Consider the following 24,428-nt stretch of genomic DNA (forward strand, 5'->3'; position numbering starts at 1 on the left):
CCTACGATTCTGCCTCCTGAGGGGCTCCTGCATCCACGCCTTTTGCCCACCCCTCACCCCCAGCCCCTGCACCCTCTGGACTTGGGCGGCCTCCTGGGTTTGTGTGCCCCCGGGCCCCACACCCCAATCCACCCCAGCCACTGACTCAGAGCCCTCAAGAGCACAGGGACCCAAGGAGATCCAGCCACCACGTCCCAGCACCCTGGGCTCAGAAGGGGACAGACACTCCCTTGGGTACACAGCAGTCAGGGGAGGGGGCTGAGGGCACTGCAGTGGCACCTCAGGACACCATCAACTGCCGGCTGTCCTGGGGAGGATGCCAACTCCAGCTCCGAGGCCTGGCAGGTGTCCCTGCAGATCAGAGAGGTCCTGCCCATGCGGTGGGGGGGACCCTGGGTGGTGGGCAGGCTAGAGGTGGGGGGAAGTTTACAACAATTTTTATTAATATATAAATAGAGACTTGGGTCTCACTATGCGGCCCGACTGGCCTTGAAGTTTGGCCTCAAGTGATCCTCCTGCCTCAGCCTCCCAAAGTGCTAGGATTACACAGCCCTCGCCCCTCGGGTCCCTTCTGCCCTTGTGGGAGTTGCCAGTCCTCCCATCCTCCCAGTACAAAGCTGGCTTCCACTTCTGCGGGGGCTACCACATCAGCGAGGACTGGGTGGTCACCGCTGCCCACCAGGGGTCAGGTGAGGCTTGAGCTTGAGGAGTTGGGGCCCACCAGGTGTCAGGGAATGACACTCATCCCCCTTCCCAACCCCAACTACACCCTGCAACCAACAGGAAAAGGGTCGGAAATGAACTGCAGGCTGGGGAACCAGCACCCCCATCCCCCGGCCACAGGCAGAGCCGCCTCTGCAGGAGACACCCACCCCAGGCCGTGCACCCCACCTCCACCTTCGCAGGCCACCCAGACGGCAGCTTGGGGAAACCTGGGAGGTCCCGTACCCTCACTGTGCAAGTGGGGAAACTGAGACCCTGAGAAAGGGATGCCCTGAGATCACCATGAGATTGAGGGGCAAGCAGGGCTCACCCTGACTGGCTCACTTCCCAGGCACCCCCACGAGCCCAGGCACCGCCTGCCACCCTCACTCTCCAGGAAGAGCCACCGCGTGGTGGCCGGGACCGTGTGGTGGCCAGGGCGTCTGACCTTGGCTCTCACCTGGAGGCCATCCAGGTGCTGAGGATGGCTAACGCTAAGGCCACACAGCCAGGGAGAGGAGGTGGCTCCACGATGGGACACACCCACCTCTGGGAGAGGAGGTGAGTGGGCACAAGGGCCCCTGCCCAGCTGGCCTGGGCCTTGCCCTGCACCCTTGGCTGCCAGGGCCCATGGGCACCTGCCTCTCCCAGCTTTTTCCTTCCCAAGTAGTAAAGCTCCTGAAAGCACCCTGACAGGTGTCTTCGATGGTAAAGTTTTGCTCATTGTAGAAAAACGTGGACAGATAATCATTAAAAATCACCACGTGCCACGGGCTATTCTCCATCCGTCTCCATAGACTCACCTGTCCAGTCCCATTCCTGTTCCTTTCTCAATGTACCCCAGCACTCTCCAGTCCACTCATGGAGGCCTGGGCTCCCCACTCCTCTCTGCCCTCCTTCCCTAGGCCTTACAAGGGCCAGGACTCAGGCTCACAGCTTCCGGAACCGGGCAGGCGAGGCTGCCTGGGGACTTCCTCTTCCCAGCCCTCTGAGCTGGAAGCGTCAGCTCATGGGATGAATGGCGCCCCGGCATGGATGAAAGCCACTTGCCCCAGCTCCCTCCAGGAGTGTGCATGGCAGAGCTGGGGCTGCCACGTGAACCCAGGCCTCAGGACCCTGGCACAGCCCCTGCACCCACACTTGCCATTTCTCTGCACCCCTCCCTGGACTCCGCCAGGTTAGGGTCTCCCAGGCCCTGGCACCCAGTTCAGGCCTGGAGACACCTCCTCTCCTTCCTGCAGGGTGACTCCGACAGCCCTTGCCTGCCAGGATGGAGCCTGGACTCTGGAGGGCATCGTGTCCTGGAGCAGCACCAGCACCTCCTGTTGTCACCAGGCGTGGATGCCCGCATCATGATATTCATGCCTGGGAAGGCGTGGAGGCCGAGACCCCCCCTACCCCGCATCTGTGTAAAACACAAATAAAGCCATTGAGAGCAACTGCATACACCTTTACTTCTGTGTCCTCACCAAGGCGGGTGGGCTGAGCATGATGTGGCTGAGCTGGGGGGACAGATGCTGTCACGGGGACAACCTCTGTAGAGGTAAGATCAGGAGGGCTTGCGGATCACCCAGCCCTACTCCCTTCTTCATACAGATGGGGAAACCAAGGCCCATGTTCATATGCAGAACGGTCAGGGCTGGGAGCAGCACCAGGGGTTCCAAGCACCCTGAAGCTTCCATCTGGGCTGCGGGCTGCTGGGTGGGGGAGCCACGGCGGGGACACACTTGCCCAGGGCAAGGGTCTTCTCCAAGCCCCTCCCTCCCAACTCAGAGGCCAGGTCCATGTATAATTCCATGTGCACTTCGGGAGTTCCGCAGGCTGGGATGAGATTCTTTTAAGCAGAGCTCTGGATGCAGCCCCCAGCGGTGCCCTCGGCTCACAGGAACCCGTCCCCTTGTGCAGCTGTTCCTGCCCCAATCTGCCCTCACTCCAGATGCCAGCTGTGGGCATGGGCAGGTGCTCACTGTGGCAGCTCCCTAGGGTTGAAGGGGCCATGCCCAGGCTGTGCTTTCTGGGCCCCAGACCCTGCAGCTCTGAAACTGCCCCTTTTCTTGGGCCCAGGCTCTGCCCTGGCTCCCAGGGCCTTGTGGCCAGCTGCAGGCCTCACCCCGCCTCCAGGAGACACCCAGCCTCGGCGTTCCTTGGTTTTCTTCTAGAGAGATCCACTCCTCCTCTGCCCTCCCGGGAGATGCCACGCATGGCCCTTGCCCCCGGGTGCCTTCCCCAGAACCGTCACCCACCCCGGGCTGCTCTCATCTGCCACCCTCAGGCAGCTGCTCTTCCTTTTAAAAACTTTATTTAAATGGAGACTCTTAGTCAAATGATTGGAAAACCAATAACGAAAAATAGTTCTTCAGGTTCTTCTCCTGGTAAGGCGGAGGACACACCAAACTGCACTGGCCCTGTCAGGGGACACGGCACCCTCGTGGGGCCAGGCTCAGCCCTCGGGGCGGCACGAGGTCCTGCAGGCTGCAGGACCCTCACACTCCAGCCCCCTGTCTGGTGACCCAACCCGGGCCCGTGGTGCATGCTGGGGAAGGCCACTGGCCGGCCCCTGGGCTTCGGCTCCTGAGGAGGCATGGCCCCACACCCTGCCCGGCCATAAATATATACAGATCCCTGGGCATCCAGGGCACCAGGACCGACGCAGAGCTGGGGTCCTGTCCCTAAGCCTGTGGCACAGCGACTCTTGACATGGGAGCCAGGGAGCTGGGACCACCGCACCCCTCCCCTGCCTCCCTCCTGGGGTCACCACCCTCAGGCGGCTGCCAGCTGGCCTAGGACGCGGCGGAACTGCTGGGTGCTGTGGCCCAGCTCCTTGACCCTCTCCACCATGTCCTGGGCCGCGGAAGGCGATGGGTACTGCAAGGCAGCGGCCTTGGTGGTGGCCACGATGCCGCGCAGGAGGTCGCACAGCAGGTTGCTGTAATGGGTCACCTGGCTGCGCACGTCAGCAGCCTTGGCCTGCCGTGACAGTGTGTCCCCGATGAACACCAGCTTGTGGGCGCTGAGGATGACGAACTTGCTGTGCGCCACAAAGATCTTGGGCGGCTGGTTGGTGGCCACGGCGGTAAAGAAGGCGTCCACGGCGTTGGTCAGTGTGGTCAGGTTGGCCTCACACTGCTCCAGGTAGAAGAGCAGCAGCTGCCGGTCCGAGGGCCCCAGGCCGCCTGTTCGCCCCGGGGCCAGGGGTTGGGCTGGCGTCCAGTTGGCCAGGTCGTGGTCTATGGGCCGTGACACCTCCTGTTCCAGTCGTTCAAACTGCTTCAGCTGGGGCAGGAGGGAAGCAGGAGCAGGGTTAGGCTCTTGGGTGAGTTGGAACCACAGGCCGAGACCTGGGCACCCTGGGCTGGGCTTCTCTAAAAGGGCCGCTACTCAGAGTACATGGGACTGCAGGGCAACGGGCAGTCTCCTCTCCCGGGGACGGGACCAGGAACCATGGCAAGCCTTCCGGAGGTTGTTCAGTTACCCTTCCACCAATCTCAAAAGGTCAGACTCCGTGCCCTGAACATTTTTGAAATGACAAGATGGACAACAGAAAAGTGGCTGCCTGGGGTCGGGGGGTCACCGTCGTGGCTTGGGTACTGTCCCACGTGACTTGAGACGTGGCACTGGGGAAACTGGCTGAAGGGCACTGGGGACCCCTCGACCCTATCTTTGCAACTTCCTGTGAATCTATAAATATTTCAAAATGGAAAGTTAAAAAAATTTTCCCCTTAGTTCAAAAGTAACATACACATCATAAAAAGATTCAAATATATCAAACAGAAAAAACGAAGATGTCACCCGTAATCCAATGCCCCTAAATAGAACCTCTGCTAAATCATCTTCCAGAACCACACACGAAAGTTAACATTTCCACTCCTGTGCCTAGGAGTCAGCTGAAGGGGACAATGTGTCCTCACTAGAGCCGCTCTGGCTCCGGAAGTGACCAGCCACACCCAGACTCAGGACTGGTAAGCTCTGTGCCACCCTAGGCGCAAAGATCCAAGCCACAATGAGCAAAACCAATAGGGAACCTCCCCTTCCTAACACTTAGAACCTCGCACTGTCCCCCTTAGGCAGCCACTTGGTGAAATCCTCCATCTCTCCGTTCCCTTAGCCAGTGAGATACATACTCCGCTTTTTTTCTTTGAAAAGCTCTGATGAGGCAGGGTGAGGTGGCTCATGCCTGTGATCCCAGCACTTTGGGAGGCTGAGGCAGGTGAATCACTTGAGTCTGGGAAGTCCAGGCTGCAGTGAGCCCTGACAGAGCACAGGCAACAAGCTTTGTGGGTTTTTTTTTTTTTTTTCAATACTACTTTTATTTTTATAAAGAAGGAATCTTGATCTGTCACCCAGGCTAATCTTTTTTTTTTTTTTTTTTAATGGAGTCTTGCTCTTTCGCCCAGGCTGAAGTGAAGTGGCACGATCTCGGCTCACTGCAACCTCTGCCTCCTGGGTTCAAGCGATTCTCCTGCCTCAGCTAGGATGACAGGCCTGCGCCACCACCCCTGGCTAATTTTTGTATTTTTGGTAAAGATGGGGTTTCACCATGTCGGCCAGGCTGGTCTCAAACTCCTGACCTCAGATGATCCTCCCGCCTCTGTCTCCCAAAGTGATGGGATTACAAGCGTGAGCCACTGCACCCAGCCCTTTATATTCTTTGACAACTCTTAATAGTTAAATAATATCCCACTGCACAAATGTCCATCCTTTATTGAATCAATACTCTCCTATTAGACACTTTGTGGGTGGGGATTTCAGATTCTTCACCGATACAGGAATGGGGCAACAGATGTTCTCATCAGGAAGTCTTCATGGGCTTGCATTTAACATGGACTTTATGTCCTTGGCCTTGCAATTCTACATCTTTAAAGTTCTTCACATATATTCTTGCCCTTTAATCCAGCTTCTAGCAAGTTGTCTAAGTGATTCATCAGATACGTGCAAAGACTAGTATTCATCACAGCACTGTTCACAAAAATAAAACTCTGGGAACAGCCTAAGTGTCCAACAGCAGGGGACTGGTGAAGTCAGTGCTGGAGGCACACAGAGGACGGACAAAGTACACGACCACTTCTGAAAACACGGCGATCCCACAGAGTTCTCTCTCTAGACAGAGATATAGACCTATATATTGTTGATATTTCAGGAGGTTTGTTTTTGAGACGGAGTTTCGCTCTTGTTGCCCAGGCTAGAGTGCAGTGGTGCGATCTCGGCTCACCGCAACCTCCGCCTCCTGGGTTCAAGCAATTCTCCTGCCTCAGCCTCCCAAGTAGCTGGGATTACAGGCATGTGCCACCATGCCCAGCTAATTGTTTTGTATTTTTAGTAGAGATGGGGTTTCTCCATGTTGGTCAGGCTGGTCTCGAACTCCCGACCTCAGGTGATCCGCCCGCCTCGGCACCCAGGAGGTTTTTAAAACAATTTTATTTTATTTTATTTTTGAGACGGAATCTCACCCTGTCGCCCAGGCTGGAGTGCAGTGGCGCAATCTCAGCTCACTGCAAGCTCCACCTCCTGGGTTCAAATGATTCTCCTGCCTCAGCTTCCCAAGTAGCTGGGACTACAGGCGTGTGCCACTATGCCGGCCAATTTTTGTATTTTTAGTAGAGATGGGGTTTTGCCATGTTGACCAGGCTGGTCTCAAACTCGTGACCTCAAGTGATCTGCCCGCCTTGGCCTCCCAAAGTGCTGGGATTACAAGTGTGAGCCACTGTGCCTGGCCACAATTTGTATTAATATATACAGACTTGGGTCTCACTACGTGGCCTGGCTGGTCTCAAACCCTTGGCCTCAAGTGATCCTCCTGCCTCAGCCTCCTAAAGTGTTAGGATTACAGGTGTGACATTTATTCTTTTCTTGGGTGTTTTCTTTAGTAGATTTAACAGGGGTGCAGGTGCAGTTTTGTTATGTGGGTACACTGTACCCATTAGGTAATTTCTCAGCCCCCACCCCCTGCCACCCTGCCACCGTTCTGAGATGTCAACGTCTAGCCTCTCCTGAGTGTCTCCATGTGCCAGGTACTTCCCAGGCATCTTCCACTTTTCAGTGATTCTCACCGAGCTCTCATGAGGCGGCTGCAGCCTCACTGCTGTGTGTCGTGGGTCTCAGGCCCCTGCCTCTGCCACCTCCTTGGTGCCCAGAAGGTAGGCGAGGGAGATTTGACGGGTGATATTTTTATGTTCACTTCGTGCTATCCTGTATTTTCACTTTTAAAATTATCTTCATCATCAGAATAAAGCTCCCTTAGTGTTTTTTTACATACCTCTTTCCTACCCTGAGAAAATGATTCAAAATATGAGGAAAATTCTATTAACATATCTGCATATAAACACAGCAGTATATTTATAATAAGGGGCCAGATGTGGTGGCTCACACTATAATCCCAGCACTTTGGGAGGCCAAGGCAGGTGGATCGTTTGAGCCCAGATGTTTGAGACCAGCCTGGGCAATGTGGTGAAACCTTTGTCTCTATAAAAAATATAAAAATCAGCCAGGTGTGGTGGCAGGCGCCTGTAATCCCAACTACTGGGGAGGCTGAGGCAGGAGAATCGCTTGAGCCCAGAAGGTTGAGGCTGCAGTGAGTTGAGATCGCATCACTGTACTCTAGCCTGTGTGACAGAACAAGACTCTGTGTCAAAAAAAATAATAATACTAAGGAAGTGTGGGTAGAATACAAACATTCAATAGACGCTAAGTGGTCTTTGAAAGAATCCACAAGAATGCTTAACGCCATGGCAGATGCTGGGACGGAAGAGTCGAATGCCCACAGGACACCATCCCGGCCATGCAGGGAGCAGCTTGGAGGAAGGAGCAGGGCAGAGCCAGCCCCGTGCTGAGCCTATGGCAGCTGTGAGGGGTCTATTTTCTGCTCTCACCCCACTCTCTAATTCCCTAAATGTCTCCAACAATTACTCTTGAAAACTTTAAAATAAACCAAGTGAAAAGATGAAGATGGTCAGGAGGCAGGGGGGTGGCAGGCCGGGCCCAGCTCTGAGCACTGTCAGACAACATGAGAAGCTGGGGACCCGGGGTCGGCCCTGCGGGGCAAGAGCTGGGGGCTCAGGGGGTCAGCGGGCAAGGCTGGGCCTTGCTCTGCTCCGGGGCCTCACCTGCTGCAACTCCAGCTGGCTCTTGCCCTGCCGCGTGATGCTGCCCTTTTCCAGCAGCTCCTTCTGGGTCTTCTCAAACTCCTCCTTCCCCTGGAGGGCAGAGACAGGGGCTGCGCTGAGGCCAGTTTTCTGAGCCAGAAGCACAGGCCAGCCCTGTGGCGGGCGCAGTGAGCTGAGTGGCCACCAGGTGGTGCTGCATGTGCACGCACACACACGCACACGTGGACACACACACACACAAGCACACGTGAACACACACACAGACTGGCACGTGCAGGGGCAGACACACACACACACACACACACTCCCCCAGGCTGGCACATGTGGGGACACAGCCCCCCCAGGCTGGCACATGCGTGGACACACACCCCCCCACCCCCCAGGCTGGCCCATGTGGGGACACAGCCCCACATACACATAACCAGGCTGGCACATGCAGGGACACACAGAGAAGGTGGCTTCCTAGGAAGCAACCCTGGCAGCCCCTTTCACCGCCTGCCAGCTCAGGAAGAGACTGGGCAGAGGGTGGGGCACCCGCAGAAAGTCCGCAAGCTCCACCCTGCCTTCCCAGGCTCCAACACCAGGAATCAAACCCAATCCCTCCCCCTTGGCCTAAAGGCCTGGCCACCTGGTCCCTGCCCCTGGATGCCTCTCTGGCCCAGCTCAGCCTGGAATGTTCCTTACCAGGACTCCCACCCGGCTAGCACCCAGGCCTCTGCTCTAGGGCCCAGCCTGGGAGGAGCAGTCCCAGCCACCTCCCACCACCTCCTGCTGCTCCCCCACACTCAGAGCATCCTTGTGTGTGTGCACATTTCTGCAGATCTGTCACCCCACACAGAACAGCAGAGTCACCGCTGCTGGTCACCAGAGATACCAGCCCGAGAGACTCAACGAAGGGCTCGATGACATGGCCACCCTAGCACATGGGGCCAATGTGGGGTGAGGGAGGTCAAAGTGAGAGGAGGGTGCAGGGCCTTGCCAGGGACCAGGCCCCAGCTGAGAACAAATCTCCCCCTAAGCACAGGAGCCCAGCGTGGCAGAAGAGGAGCCGGGGCTGGGCAGGCGGCACCCACCTGTAGGTGGACGTAGTCATAGTCCTCCATCCAGCCCCCCTCGCTGTTCTCGTACTGCCCATCTGGCGAGTCCTGGGAGGTGAACTTAGGGGGTGAGGGCAGGGGTCGTGACTGGATGCTGCTGGTCTTGTCAGTGGGGTTGGGGTGCAGGGTGCCACCCCCCTCAGGCCCCGGGGCAGGGGCCTTGGTCCGTCTGAAGAGCAGTGAGGCATTGCCATGCAGGAAGGAGGCCAGCTGCTTGGCGTCCTCGGGCACAGCCCGCGAGCAGGCCACCAGCCGGTCCAGGTCCTCAAGGGTGGCTCCAGAGCCTCCCCGGCCAGCGTCGAGGGCCTGACCATGTGCCACCAGCGTCTGGTGCACGTCCTCCATCTTCTGCAGCTGCCGGCTAAGCTTGGCATGCAGGGCACGGTCAGATGTGTGGGCAGCATTGCCCACCGCGCTGCGGGCAAACTCCAACAGCTCGTGGACGGCACTCTGGACGGCGGCCACAGCAGCCTGCAGGTCCTGCACCAGCGGCTCCTGTGGCTCAGAGGGGCTACGCCAGCTCCCAGTCCCACCGGCGCTGCCTGCCAGGTCCAGAAGGTGGGCAACGGTGGCGCTCACACCCTGCTGCAGCCGTGCCAGGGCCTCCACAGCAACTTCCAGCTCCAGGGGTTCCCGGCCCGGCCCTGCCACCTCCAAGGAGGACGCAGACTGGCTGCTGCGTGTGCTGCCGGTGCTGGAGGCCGACAGGCGCTTGCCCTCTGCCGGGGCTTCACGTTCAGCTGGGGGAGGCACCGCATACACACCACTGTCGACCACGCCACCATCAGCCACCTCAGGAGGAAGCACCCGTTCACGGGGCACATCGTACAGGGTGCCCGGGCCAGGCCGCCGCAAGCCAGGGGGCACGTCGTAGAGGTCAGGAGCCGGGGGCGGCACGTCATACACGTCCTCGGCCGGCGGGGAGTCTGGAGGGGGCGCAGCCAGTACCAGTGGGGTGCGGGCCGGGTCAAAGGGCTTGGTCTTGGCGAAGGCGGGGGGCACATCGTAGGTCTCCTCACGCAGCAGTGGGCCATCGGGCACATCCTTGCTCACCGATGGAGGAACGTCGTAGACCTGGGGGACAAGCGGTGGTCAAGTCTGTCCATCTGCCCACCCCAGGGACTGGGGGCAGCACCCAGCCACACACACACACACACACACACGTACACACATACAGACACACACACAGAGGCACGCGCACACACACAGGCACACATACAAATGCAGAGGCACGCACACAGGCACACACACGTACACACAGGCACACACGCGCACACACACTCGCAGCCCTAGCACACACATCCTTCACAATTCCTATCCATGACAGCTCTGGGATGAGCCGGCTCTGGAGCCAGGTGACCACCCCTGTGCCTGAAGGTGGGAGAGCTTCCTCCCGAAGAATTGCACGTGTTAATTCACGTAATTGTGTCGCTGCAGACACTCACTGAAAGGTTAGCTGTGATACTGCCACTGCCACCACCATCATATCATGATTTCATCACCACCACCGCCGCTGCCACCTCATCACCACCATCACTGTTACCACCCAGCACCACCACGTGTGAACTTTCTACTCTGCAGCAGGTGTGCGACTGAGCTCTGTGTGTATTATCAGGGGACCAAATTCTGGTTTGCCCAGGACACTGCTGGTTTGTCCCTGATGCCCCCACATAATTACTAGTCCCCCCTTCACTCTTGGAAGTATCCCAGGTGAGATGACACATCCCGTGGTCACCTTGCGGATACCCTCTCAGGAGCTCATGGAGAAGGCCTCGCAACAGGTGGTTCTGCAGACAAACAACCTGAGGCTCAGAAGACAGCTTGATTTCCTCATCTGTCAACCATCCAGAACCAGGGTCTGGAGCCAGTCTCTTCCTGCCCGCCACCCCCAGCCCTGCAGACACTGGTCAGCACCCCTGTGCACACACCCAGACACCCCACAGCCTCAGCCTGGCCCTGGCATTGCCCTGGCATTTGCTCACTGCGTGGTGGTTGGACGGTGGCAGGCCCTTCTCCACACTGGGGGGCACGTCATACACCTCCAGCAACGGGTCTCGGCCATTGGGACCCTTGACAGCCATGGGGGGTGTGTCATACACCTGGGGCAGAAACAGTGCAGGGTTAATGGCGCCAGGGCCACTTGGGGGAATAGGAAAGGTGGGAACCCCGCAGCACCGTCCCCAGGCCTGGCCGGGGCTGAGAAGATGCAGCTCCCGGCCCAGGGCCAAGCAGAGGCACAGACTTGCTGCCCTACCCTCCCCGCGCTGCGCACCCCACACCTACCTCCTGGCCATACTGGCTGGGAAGCAGCCCCCGAACCGGGGGCACATCATAGATGTCCTGTGGCCCTGGGGCCAGCAGGTGTCGCGGGATGTCGTACTCGTCCTGCTCCGGCTGGGCGGCCTCGTATACATAGCCCTGCCCCACGCGGGTGGGCACCACCACCTGGGGGCAGAGAGCCGACTTCACTGCTGCCCTCGAACCAGCCCTTAGGGAGGCTCCACTCACACCTGGGAGCCACGTCCTTTTAGGAGGTGGGCAGGGCACACCAGGTGGAAGGGACGGGGCTCCCCAAGGATGCCAGTTCTCACCCCCTCTGCACCATCTGACCTTCCTCTAGCAGAACGCAGTGCCAGGTACGGCAAGAACTCTGGGTTTTATTCAGAGCTGCCTCGTCCTGGGCCAGGACACCAACGTCTCTACGGCCTGCTGACCCAGAAGGCTCCACAGAGGAGCATGGGTATGAGCTGATGACACCGGTGGGGTGAGGGGCTGAGGCCCTGGCTCTGGAGGGCACTACCCACAGGCAAGGAACCCCCCGTTACTGGGGCGCCTAGCCCCACAGGACAAGAGGCCACGTCGGAGGCCTCGGAGTCCACTGCCCACACCACCTAGCTGTAGCCTCCTCAGAAGGGTTCGCCCAGCAGGGGACTGCATCCAGCCCAGGACCAGATAGAGCCTAGCACCCCCTGCCCCACAGCACAGCATGGGGAGACTCTGGAGGACAGGGCCAGAGGGGCAGGTTGGGTGTGTGCTGGGGGGCGCAGCAGCTGGGACCAAGGCCCCCTCCCTGCCGCGCCTGCCCCGGGGGAGCTGCCTGCAGCAGGTAAGATCCCCAGCGACCTGAAAGGATGAGGCCTAGTGGGGGAAGTGGGTCCAGGGCCAGCCTTCCCCTCCCCAGGTGCTCTTACCATGACCCAGAGCCCAGGGAAGCCAAGGCCCGCACGGTGGGTGAAGAGGCAGGCAGCACAATGGCCTGCCCAGGGCCACAGGACCCCTCACCAGCACCAGCCTGAAGCGGGTAGGGGCCATGCCAGGCAGCCTCCTTCCCTGAAGGTCTCCCTGCCTTGGGGAGGTCAAGGCCTCCCTGGTGGGATTCTCCAGCCCCCGGGCACACTGCGCCCACACGCCTCCACCACCAGGCTCCCTGTTCAGCTCTCTCCACTGAAAGACCTTTTGTTCCTTCATCAAAGGGGATGTCTGGGACAGGGTTGACTCAGGGCCTCCCCGCACATCCCCCAGGGCAGCAGCGCCAAAGCAGCCCCTCCCCCGGGCCCAGTGCCCCTGAACCCCTAGAGGCCCTCCCAATGCAGGCAGGCAGCCAGCCCTGCTTGCTGACGGTGCTGTGAGGGGGGCGCTGGGCATGGGGGCGGCAGAGGCGCCAGTGCCCCCCGGCAGCCGCAGGCCTGGCAGAGTCCCCCGCAACGCAGCAGAGCTGGGCCCACTAGGTCTCCAGCACGCCTGGTAGCAGAGCCCCGGCTGGGGGCCTCCGTGGGGTGTCCCCGCCCCCTTCTAGTGCGTCTGGGAGTGGATTTGGCGGCTGCCTCTCCAGACTCATCTCCCTCCACGCGCCCCAGACTTGAGTCTCCTCCAGAACTATTTTTAGATGCAGGGACCTGCCAACAGCGGGGCAGGCGGGGCGGAGGGACGTGGCAGGTTGGCTGGGCCTCGAGGCACGGCCCGAGGCTTCTCCAGGCCTCCCAGCCTCCCAAAGGCAGGTGGGGACCCAGCCTCAAGGCTCAGCCAGGACCCAGCACCAGCAGGAGGGATGAGCATCCTCCAAAAGCACCCTGCTGGTGGCCATCCCAACCTCACGCGGTGAGGCCCAGGGGTGCAGCTGGACCCAGGCCTGCCTCCCCAGGCAAATGGCCGCCTGCCACTCTTGGAGCTGAGTCGGGTGGCAGTAGGCAGCCACAGTGACCAAATGTTTCTGTTAGAAAAACAGAGCAACGCAGCCACCAGGGGGAAAAGCTCTTTAGGGGAATGACTCAGCCCCACTGCTAATCACAGGCCACCCTGCTGCACACCTGAGACCCCACTAGCAGGCCGTGGAGGTCCCCCGGGGGTCAGGGGAACACAGCCAGAGCCCAGGAGGAGAGAACAGAGGCACAGTCACTGACATAAGACCCACACGGTCTCTGACACACATGCCTCACACAATGCAGAGAAAACACAGCACAGGCCCACTGCCAGGTGCACGCACAGAACCCAGGCAGCCCCAGGGCCAGGGTGCTGCCCCTCTCCTCCCCTACGATCAGGCATCAAGCGGGGGGACAAGCGAACTCAGGAATACATCCCAGCCTCCCAGTAAGGGCCCCAGAGGCAGGTGTCAGGTCAGAGGAAGGGGACAAAGAGGGCCCCCGCCCTGGAGCTCAGTGGCTGGTCTCCCCCTTCTGCAAAATGGGTGTCGCCCCTGACCTGGGTTGGCTCCCGGCTCTGGCACCCCCAGGTCCCAATCCAGGAGCCTCGTTTCCTCCTTGGGAAATGGAGCACCACAGGAGTGCTGCGACCACGGCCACCAGGACACACCCAAGCACGAGGGGCTCACCCGACCTGGGTCATGGTGGCCTGAGGGGCCACCACCATAGCCCGCTCCCCTCCCTCCCCAGCTCCAGGCACCCCAGCCTGAGGTCCCAGCACAGGGGAGCCTGGGGCAAGATGAAGCTTCTAGGGCGAGGAGGGTGAAACACAGGCCCGACAGGACCACGTGCACGCCTGACCTCACGCCATGGCTGTCTCCTTAGGCACTGACCAGGGGCACTACCTGAGCGACCTCCCACAGACGCCTTCCCCCGGGGGTCCCATCTGACCATCAAAGAGCCTCTGCCCTCAGATTCCTACAGCCCACACCCGGCCCAAAGAGTCTCGGTGCCAGTGTGGCCCTCACCTCTCCCCCAGCCATACGGGCCACCAGGCTCCCACCTTAGCACCCACTGGACCCTGCTCCAGGGCCCAGGGTTCTGACCCTCCTGGCCACCATCCTTGTCACTCACCCTCTTGGCTTCCTGAGAGCCAGTGTCCCTCCCGCCCACGTGAAGTCCTGGCAAGGGCTCCTTCTCAGCCCAGCCAACCACTACCCTGGAACTGGGAGACTCAGTTTCCCAGGCATTTGAGGGGCAGGCCTGAGGCTTGGAGGGGAGCACCTGGAGGTTCAGACACAGATGTCCCGCAGCCAGGTGTTACCGCCGTGCCACCGTAATGAAGACACGAGCAATCGGAAACTGCCCAGGGCCCGCCCCAGCAGAGGGGGCAACCCAGCAAAGTCCAAGGCGGCTCAGGGACAAGCTTTAAGAATTCAACAAAATGCTTTTGATATCTAATGTTGGATTTACAATTTTGAAATGCAAAACTGCATGTACAAATCTGTGAAACACAGGGCAGATGCTAGACAAAATATGCCAGAATTTCCCGGTGATTACCGCGATTGGAAAATTTCATCTCCAGACTTTCCCATACATTATGCATTTTCTACAGCAAACAAGCATTGCTTTTGTGATCATAAAATACAAGCAGACACAATCAAGACTGGGGGAGGTTTCCTGGGGGAGAGCAGCCAGGCCCAGGACACAGGGCTCTCCTTCCTGGGCCATCAGCCAGGTCAGGGCCCTTGGGGCACAGGTCTGGGCAGCTCTACCAGTGGGCATGGGCAGAGAAGGACCCAGCTGGTTGAGCCCCTGATGCAATTGAGAGCAGGCCCCTTGCCGGAGAGGGAAACAGAACAGCTGCCAAAACACAGCCTCGAGGCCGGGCTCTGTCTAGGGATCTCGCTGTTGCTCCCCAGCCCACAGGGCTTCCAGACACACCAGGACAAGCTTCACTGCAAAGGCGGGAGAGGAGGGGAGGGGATGTGCCTGACCTTGGGGCATGTGCAGTGTGGACTGTGTGTGCGTGTGCATACGCACATACATTTGTACGTTTCTGGGATACTGGTGGGTGCACACGCTTTCTATGTGTGGACGTACACGTGTCTGTGTGTGGGGTGAGTATGCACGTGTGTTTACACATATGGGGTTTGGGTGTGCGCGTGTTCATGCATATGATGTGCGCATGTGTGGGCGTATACGTGTGTCCATTTATGGGGTATGGGATGCAGATATGTGCACGTATTCACGCACATTCATGTAGCGCATGTGTGTGTTCGTGCATATGGTGTGGGCGTGGGTGTTCGTATCTGTGGGGTACAGGCATCATGCACGTGTGTTCATCTGTGTGGGGTGTGGGTATACCTGGACTGTGGCCTGAGGCTCCCCCACAGGACACTGCTCCCTGCCGCCTCCCCAGGGGATAACAGGACCCTGCTCCTCTTGCTAAAGCCAGTTTGGGAGCACCCCCACCCAGGCACCCCATGCCAGCCAGGCTCGCCTCTGACCAGATGGCTGAAGGAGCAGGTAGAGCAGGAAGTGGGAGCCAGTGACCCAGGTTCCCCTGGTGGCCAGGCTTGGTGGCCCATGTCCATGGAGTCCCCCACCTGCCAACGACCTCCGGCCATGCCTCCTGGGTACCAGGCCACCCATGGGCGGGGGTGGGGTAACTCCCAGCTGACTCGCTGCCCAGCTTGCACCAATGAGGTCTCCACCTCAGCCCTGGGCTGAGTGTCCAGTGCTGACTCCTTCCTACAGGCAGGTGAGCTTGGGAGGCAGGGGCCCTGTGGACTTGGGGAGCGGGCTCAGGGTCTGGAGGCCAGAGGTCTTGTCCCCAGGCCCGGCATCCCATCAGCAAGAGCCCAGGAGGCTCTCAGGGCAGCCCTCCTCTAGCAATCTCGGGGGCAGCGTCCTCCCAGGAGTCACATCCAGATCACCATACGCACCCGCTGGCCCCTAGCATGTTCCATAAGTGGAGAGGGGTTGGCCTGTGGAGGCAGGGGCGGCCAGAAGATGTGCCGGAACCCCATCTAGAGGCTGACACGTAAACCCAGATGGCACAGGGGAGCCTGAGCATGAAGTGGCTGGCCTCTCCCTCGCGGGGGCCCAACAACTGCCGACCCCATGTGCCAAGCCCCGCCTGCCCGCTGGAACGCCTCAACAGGCTGCTCCCTGTGGTTGGTGACACCACCACTCGGGTCGGCTTGGCTGAGGCCAGCGGAGCATCTCCCCTCTGGGTCCATTCACATCCAACTTCCCCGGACAAATGAACACTCCCCAAACACTCACTTCCCACTTTGACCCCAGACCAAACACACAGCCACTCCTGGAATGCCGGTGATTGAGGGTGGCTGGGCCCTTCTGTGCCCACAAACCAGGGCCTGGGCTATACCTGTGGGGCTGCACAACTGTGCCAGGACAGCCTTACCTTTGCCGGGGGCTTCGTGCCTTCCCAGCTGCGTGTGTCCATGGACGGGGGGACCTGGTAGATGTCATGCCCCATCCCGGCAGAAGGTGGCACCTGGTAAATATCCTGGGCAGGGCCTCCAGGCCCTGGGGGCACCTGGTACAGGTCTGTGGCCGGGCTGGGAAACGGGTGATGGGGTGTCTGCTTCGAGAAGGTGGATGTCTGCTTGGCTGGGGGCGACTGGAACTGAGGGCTGGGACCCGGGACTTGGTAGAGGCCTTGCTGAGCCTTGCTGGGAGTGGGCACCAGGTAGACGCTGTCTGGCTGGGGCTGGTAGGTGTTGGGGAGCATGGGCGTGTACTGGGAGGCCGGAGGCGCTGGGGCATGGAGGCCAGGCTGAGGCTGGGCCGGGGTGGCAGGAGGGCCGGGGCCAGGCCCTGCTGGCTTCTTATCATACATGCCCACCAAGATCTTGAGGCGGTTCCCAGGCACGATGCCCTGGCGCCCATGCAGCGAGCAGAGCCACCAGCCGTCCAGGCCCTGCGTGTCCTGCTCCAGCACCGTCATGATGTCGCCCTTGCGGAAGGAGAGCTCATCCGGGGACTCGGCCACATTGTCATAGAGGGCTTTGGCCAGCACGTTCTGGGGAGAGAGGACACAGGTGTGAGAACAGGAGGATGTGCATGGGGCGTCAGGGGCTCCCCAGCTCCTGCCCTGCTCTGGGGAGGTGCCCAGCTTTGATACTAGGAAAAGAACTCAGTGGAGTTTGGCGAGATCATTGTGCCTTTGCCTCCACTGTCCCCACCTGTTCCCCAGCAGAAAGGCCCAGCTGATCCTGGCCTTTCTTTCAACTGCACCTGTATAGCACCTCAAAATCCTCTTGACCACTGTCACCACCAAAACTCCAGGGATGACCCTCAAGATATCCCTAAAAGCCCCACCCAAGGCCACTCTGCTACCTGGACCAACACAAGGAGAGCAGCAGTAATCACGACAATGCTGCCAAGTTAAAACAAATAGCAAATGGTTCTCTCTTGAGGTGCACGAAAATAATCTGACAAAAAGGACAGCTTCTTAGGATAAAAACATGAACAACAATAAGACAGAGCTTCCTTAACAAAGTCTATCTACCCAAAATCCAAAAAGTCAGTAATTAATTTAGAAACTTCAAACACCTTCCCCAAGGCTGGGAAAGAAACAGGAGGCACACCCTCCCTGTCCTGGCCCCGTCGCCCTCAGCAAACCCTTGCAGAGCAGGGTACGTGCTCCACGTGGCCCAGGAGCCAAGCAGTCCGAGAGGGACTTGGAGGAGGCTGTGGGATCAGAGGCATGAGTGCCGTGGCGAGGGCAGGGGCGGAGCTTCGCTGGGACACTAGAGCCCAGGCAGGGAGGCCTCGCAGTTTCCCACCACACACTCATGCATCCTCGCCCCTGCCGCTGCTGCCCCATCGAGGTGCCAGGCGCAGGACGGGCCCAGAGAGACAGAGGATCCCTGGCTGGAGGGTGTGGGCGGTTGCAGCAAAAGGCAGGTGTGAGGGAGGCACGGGGTGAGACAAGGCCAGGGCTGCGGCCCCTCCTAGGGCAGCAGAGGGCTGCATAGGTTCCACAGGGGCCCCAGACTTCACACACAGGGAAGCCAGGTGTGAGAACAGTGCCAGGCCGGCTGGACAGTGACCGGCACTGGGCTCCAGCCACCCCACCAGCCTGGCCTCAGCTCTGGGCTGCCCTGCAAGGTCCCTCCTCGGAGTCTCCTGGCGTCTTAGATGTGCAGCCTGGTCGAGACTCTGACTCGGAAATGGGACCTGGGTTCTGGCCAGCCAGTAGCTGTGTGACCATCCCCACTTGGGACCAAGTCCCACTTTCTGGACTCCATCTGCAAGGAGTGAAACAAGGAAGAAAGGGCCACGCCCCCTTGGGCAGAAACAGGAAGCAGGAGCCTGTGCCTTGGGGCAGAGGAGTGGGGGTGAGGCCTCTTTCAAGTCCCTAGGGCCCACCCTCCTCCCCTATATGAGCAGGGGCTGGACAGTGCCCCTCTGAGCGCCATCTCCCTGGCCGGCATCAGAGGGCGATGGCATACCAGGCAGCGGCCTGGGTAGGCAGTAGTTGCCCCAGGTCCCAGGATCAGACATTCAGACCCCATGGTTCACTTGCCCTGGGTGGACATCATCAGCAGGGAGCCCATTTCTCCAGAGCAGCTAGGAGCCTCCAGTCCCTAAAAGGGCCAGAGGCTGGAGTGTGGAGAGCCAGGAGGAGCAAGGCCCAAGGGAGGGGCCAGGGAGCAGCTAGGAGAGGGCAGGCCCAGGTGGAGTCATATTGGAGCCAAGGTGAGCACAAGGGCAGAGGCCCTGGATGGCTGCAACACTGCCCACACCATGATTACAACAAAATGAAAAAGGCACTCAAGTGAAAAGCACACCTCAAGAAAATGTCCTGTGAAACGTAAAGACAGGAGAGGGTCAGGATGACACCAGAGATGTCTGAGACAATGGAGATACTTTCTCTTCCTGTTTTTCAGGAATGAGTGTTTCTTGCTTTGGGGCTGAAAAACTACACAAAAAGAAAAAAAAAGAAAACGGTGGACTATGTCCCAGGCTCTGAGGCAGGACAGGACAGGCACTGCGGCAGGTCTAGGGGCCAGAGCCCCACAGAGGAGCGCGAGGGCGGGGGCTGTCCTGCAGCCCACCGGGCTCAGGGCCCCCATCCCAGGCGGCCAGCAAGACAAGCATTTCCCAAATATGGTCTGCAGCCTGCCTCTGGGAATCACAGCCCATCGGGGGCGGGCCACCCTTCCCCAGTGACCCTACACACCACAGAGCTGCCCCTCCGGGTCCCCCAGCCCCTGCCCTGGTGACCACAGGAAGTGCCAGCAGAGTGAGTCACAGGAAAATTCCCCTCCAGCCAAGTCAGAGAAGGTGGGGGTTTAGACAGAGGGGACTGCCCCGCGAAGGCCCCTCACCTCCTAGGAGGGTGGCCCAGGAAAGGCTAGCAGAGGCCCCGTCAGGCAGGCCCAGGCACTCAGGGAGGCTGAGGGAGCACAGGCAGGGAGGCCGGGGGCTCTGTGGAGGGAAGGGCCCTGCAGGGAGGGAAAGCCCGGCCCAGGTGAGCGGCTGGGGCCTCTGGCCTCACAGCCCAGCCCCGCCAGGCATGAGCTCACTGATCGGCCGCAGCCCAGTCTGGGGCCGCTGAAGCCAGGCTGGGAAGCATCTCACAGGCTGGGCACGTGGCACCAGGCGCCTGGCACCAGGAGCTTCCCCGCCTGCGTCAGCTGGTGTGCCCCCGCCCAGCCTGAGCTCTGGACGCTGCTGGTACACAACCGACCACTCCAGCTGGCCAGGGCCCCCGCCTCTCCAGGCCTCTCTGCCTCCTGTTCTGTTCCCTAAGGACATGCACTCCTTCTTCCTCACTAGGCAGACTCAGACCTGGGCCCGGCTGTGGGACTTTGGGCAAATCCCTTAGCCTCTCTGAGCATCTAGATCCTCTCTGCTGGATGACAGCCCTCATTTCATAGGATTGTTCTTTTTTTTTTTTTTTTTGAGACTGGGTTCTGCTCTATTGCCCAGTAGCGCGATCATGGCTCTCACTGCAACAACCTCCCAGGCTCAACTGATCCTCCCACCTCAGCCACCTCCCACCTTAGCCTCCCAAGTAGCTAGGACTACAGGCATACACCACCACGCCCAGCTAATTTTGTGTAGAGATGGGGTCTCCTTATGTTGCCCAGGGTGGTCTCAAACTCTTGGGCTCAAGTGATCCTCCAGCTTCGGACTCCCAAAGTGCTGGGATTACAGGCGTGAGCCACTGTGCCCAGCGCGCATTGTTCTTTTAACAAAAGATTCGCCTGGCGCCTGCTTTGGCTGGGCTCCGCAGAGATAGCGCAGGCCTAGTGGACAAGGCCTCTGTCTGAACCGGGCCTATACTGTAGTGGGACAGAAAGACACCAAACAATTTGCTTTCACGGGGAAGAAAGTGGGGTGCCAAAAATAATGTGGGAGAAGGCCTTTGCATACAGGGTCAGAGACGGCCTCCCCAAAGAGATGACATTCCACAGGATTCCTGTCTGAGAAGAGCACGGGGCAGAGGAAGGGCCTCAGCCAGGGGGCTGGAGCAGGGAGGCAGGCTGTGACCCTGGAGCGGCAAAAGGACTCACACCGCAGACTCCATGGATGATGCGTGCACAGCTCAGTGAACGTCATCCGCACAACCAGCTTCCCATGGCCAGATAAGCCCAGAAGAGCAAAGCACACACCACCCCAAGCATTCCTGCTCTGGACATGCTCGCAGGCCCCCCAGCAGCCTCCCCCGGAACCCCTGCCATGCTTCAAACTGGAGGAGAGGCCAGCCTCCCCAAGCCTACTTTCCTGGCCTCCCGCACTGCTGGGCCTAGGGCATGACCCAAGCTGGGCCAGTCAGGTGCTCCTGCCCAAGTTTTCAAGGGACACAACTGTGACCTCAGAAGGGGTGCAAAGCCAGTCCAGGTGGACACTGTCAGCCACCTGTGTCCAAGGCGCAGTGGAGGCTGCTGCCTGACTCACTCATTCTCTGGTACCCTACTCCTGCCGCACCCTACTCCCACTTCAGAACATGCTGGACTATCATCCCCTCCAGGAAGGCTCCTCCTGGGACACCTTCTCCCCTCTGCCCCCACCTCACAGTACTGCCCAGCATATCTTGACATAGCCCAATTCACACCCCTGCACCCCAGGCACCCAGGACAGGAGGACAAGTCTACCTCCTTCAGAAGGGTAACTCCTTCAGAAGGGCATGTGCACCAGAGGAACCCAGGAAGGCCTTTGGGGGCTTGCTCATCCCAAAGGGCAGAGCCAGAGGAGGAGAGCCCCAGCCTGATGCCAGCACTCCCTAAACAATATCCCAGCTGTTGCACATAGGACTGACAGGACTGCCCCACACGCTCTGCCTGGCTCTGAGAATGGCCCTCATTGTGTCCCCGGGGCCCGCCTAGGCACCATATCCACCCGGGCTGGGCAGGCAGGCCCCGAGAAGCACAGCGGCTGGGACCAGGGCTGTGGGTGACACACGTCAGGGAGAGCTGCAGCCGTCGGATGGGTGTTGGGGTCTCCTCATTGGCTCTGCCAGCTGCCTTGGGAGCCCTGGACGTGCTGTGGCTGTCCCCAAACTCCTTCTCTGGGTCAGGCAGAAGCTGGTGTCGGCGAGTGGTAAGGGGAGATGCTGCTGCTCCAAGGAGCCGTCCCTGGTTGCCTGAAGGGACAACCCAGGAGTTCTCAGGAGCAGGGCCAGCCCGAGCCAACTGCAGAGAACACTGCAGGTATCACTGCTGACCAAAACCCTCTCTGCCAGGCCTGGCTCATATCTGGCCTGCACCCTTTCACCCAGCAAATGTGACCTCAGCACCCGCAAGCCAGCACAAGGTGGAAGCTGGGAGAAAAAGGCAAGAACTCCTGGTCTCTGCCCAAGACCCCAGGGTTGGGGGCAGACAAGGAAATGGGTAATAGTGCCACACTTGTCACTAAGTTCACAATAATAAGAACAGCACAGTTCCTCCCTGCGGGAGGCAGAGCTCTTTCCCACACAGCCACCAGCTCATTTAACCCTCAAAACAACCCCATAAGACACGATTACCTCCATCTTACTAGACAGGAAAACCAAGGCTCAGAAGCTCCCTGACAGCCCAGGGTCACTGAGTCCAGAAGCAGCAGAGGCCGACCCCAGGCTGAGACAAGGTGGAGCTGGGTGGCTCCACTTTATCTCCAACGAGGGGTGACGCCTGGGTTCGTGGAAACCACCAGAGGAAATGTCACAGGCCTTTCCCACCCCTCCTGTCCACGCCCCCAACGCACACATGCACCCGCCCCAGCACAGAGCCTCGCACATAGCAGGCACTTGGGAAACACTGACTTCTTTCATACCCAGAACCGTCGCAAACTTGGGCCAAGTTTATTTCTGGGGCATTCTATTTGCTTGTCCCAAAGAGCCTCCGTGGCCAACGGATGCAGGCCCAATAAGCATGCGCCCAACTGGCCATCCGCACCCAGGACCCGCCTGGAGGGGTCCTGATCACCCCACTTGGTCCTGGCCTCAGGCTCTGAGGGGCACCTCCTCTTCCCTCCCCCATGTGCCCATCCTGGGTGGAACTCCAGGACCTGCCAGCCTTAGTGGCATCTTCCCCTAATACTCCCACGACAACAGGGTGGCCAGGGTCTGGGCTCAAGTCCTGGGTGCCCGGGTGGCAGGCAGCAAGGGTGTGAGCAGACTACATAGCCTGTGCACGGGGCCCACGTTCCAGAGCCACCCCAGGGGAGCATGGCTCCTATCCTGCCAGCCTTAGGAGGGCGTGAATCGTCGGAGAGGATGAGGCCGGGAAGGCGTGCAGGCCCTCAGCCCCACGCGTGACACTCAGCAGCAGGAGGGAATAAAAAGCCACCTGTGGGGTGGCCACTGCCAAGGGCTCCCCGACACAAGCACAGAGCACAGCCTGGCCTTGGCTGCAGCACCACAGCAGATGCCTTTATGCCCAGGGCCAGCTATGGGCTGAAAGCACACCCCAGTCCTCACTCCAGCCAGGGTATCCCAGGCACTGTCCCTAAGAGGCTGGGCAGAGGAGGTGGCATGGGGAGGGCTCTCCTGCTTCAGGACATGGAACCTGCAACCCAAAACACCCCGCAGACAGTGCGGACGGCTGGCAGGCCCCAGGCCTATACCCCTGCAGGCAGGATCAGCGGGGTTCACTCAAGCGGACCTGCTGGAGCTCATGCTTGTGATATGGGGCTTTGGCAGAGAGCTCAGTGTGAGGCTGACCCCTGACTTCAGGGACAGCACCAGGCCCAGAATAGGGGTAGCCCCCACCTCCAACCCCAACTGTGTCATCAAGGAGGCTAGACCCACCCCTCCACCCTACTTCTGCCCCAGGCTAGAATGTAGAGGTGGGAGGAAGTCAGGGAAGCAAGACACAGGTGGAGCCAGGGCCTCTCCTGTGCTGGGAGGGCCAGGAAGGGCCTGACAGAGGGCAGAGCCCCACCTTCTTACACGGAGACCACCCTGCAGCCCCTTATCTGGGGGCCAAGGAAGAGGCTTGCCCAGTGTCTTTGCTGGAGAAACTTCCCTATCACCCAATCCCACGCCCCACACTTCACCTTTGACTCCAAAACTGCCTCCTCTTAGAAGCCCCCCTGGAGCGCACCTCCCCTGCTGGTTGGTTCTAGCTGACCAGTTGGTTTAGCCGGCTGTGGGCTCCTGGGGGCAAGGGAAGGAGTTGTCCAGGCTCAGAAGAAGAGGGTGGTAGGACCTCCTAAAGGGACAGCAGATGCCAGGAGAGGGCCGCAAAGGCACAACCAGAGGGTTCCTACCAAGTTGACAACTCCAAAAGAGCATGGTGGTCCCCCAAGGACCAGAGCTCCCCAATCCCAGACTGGGAATTCGGAGGCCACATGTGGTGCTGCACTGGGGGGCCATGCCAGGAGACGAGGTTCTGGATCCAATTCTGAGGACAACTGACTGTCTCTCTGTACCTCAGTGTCCCCATCTGCACCATCCGTATAATGGGAAAGGGGTTTGAGGAGCTGTCTCAGGGCCCTTCCTGCACAGACAGGAGGCCCTAGTGGCACTGTCCTTATTTCCATCCCTCGCCTAGACCTGGGGCCATGGTACCAGTACACAGTGCTCACCCTCCTGCTCAGACAAACAGTAACGGCCAGAAGCTCCAAGCCTCCTGCCCCAGCCCAAGGTGACTTTCCTGGCAGAACCTGGGACTGCCCTGCCCTGCCCTGCCTCCACCCAGCTCCCGGGCAAGCAGTGCCAGGAGGAAGTGTCAGCAGCTCCTCCCCAAAGCTCCTTTCCCCACAGCCCCGCCACCCCCGTACCTGGGCCCCGATTCTCCAGGCACCCCGACACCTGCTCTCACAGGCCGGGCAGCCCCCACCACCCAACTCTCCACCAAGGGAAAGGAATGGGCACAAGAGGGGGCGTGTCCCGGCCCAGGGCGATGGGAAACATCTCACTAGCAAAG

At 59.7% G+C, this 24,428-nt stretch overlaps 1 protein-coding gene across 19 annotated transcripts in view; it reads right to left on the reverse strand.

The window, feature by feature from the left end:
* Positions 1-2,131: 2,131 nt before the first annotated feature.
* The window catches only part of BCAR1 (BCAR1 scaffold protein, Cas family member), a 39,893-nt gene continuing 17,596 nt past the window's right edge, over positions 2,132-24,428 (reverse strand). For 8 of the 19 annotated variants that reach the window (XM_024349954.2, XM_016930183.3, XM_016930187.3 and 5 more), the window contains 6 exons: positions 16,469-17,089; positions 11,183-11,344; positions 10,882-10,998; positions 8,876-9,973; positions 7,803-7,892; positions 2,132-3,975 (listed from right to left, as the gene is read on the reverse strand). In XM_024349954.2, the coding sequence (XP_024205722.1) occupies positions 3,463-3,975; positions 7,803-7,892; positions 8,876-9,973; positions 10,882-10,998; positions 11,183-11,344; positions 16,469-17,089 (2,601 nt within the window). In that variant the 3' untranslated portion in view covers positions 2,132-3,462. Of the gene's footprint in view, positions 3,976-7,802; positions 7,893-8,875; positions 9,974-10,827; positions 10,999-11,182; positions 11,345-16,468; positions 17,090-22,045; positions 24,238-24,428 lie in introns of those variants that run through there. The other 11 variants (XM_016930182.3, XM_016930184.4, XM_016930185.4 and 8 more) reach the window with 5 other exon arrangements.

This window comes from Pan troglodytes, chromosome 18 (assembly GCF_028858775.2).
Source record: "Pan troglodytes isolate AG18354 chromosome 18, NHGRI_mPanTro3-v2.0_pri, whole genome shotgun sequence".
Lineage (NCBI taxonomy): Eukaryota > Metazoa > Chordata > Mammalia > Primates > Hominidae > Pan > Pan troglodytes.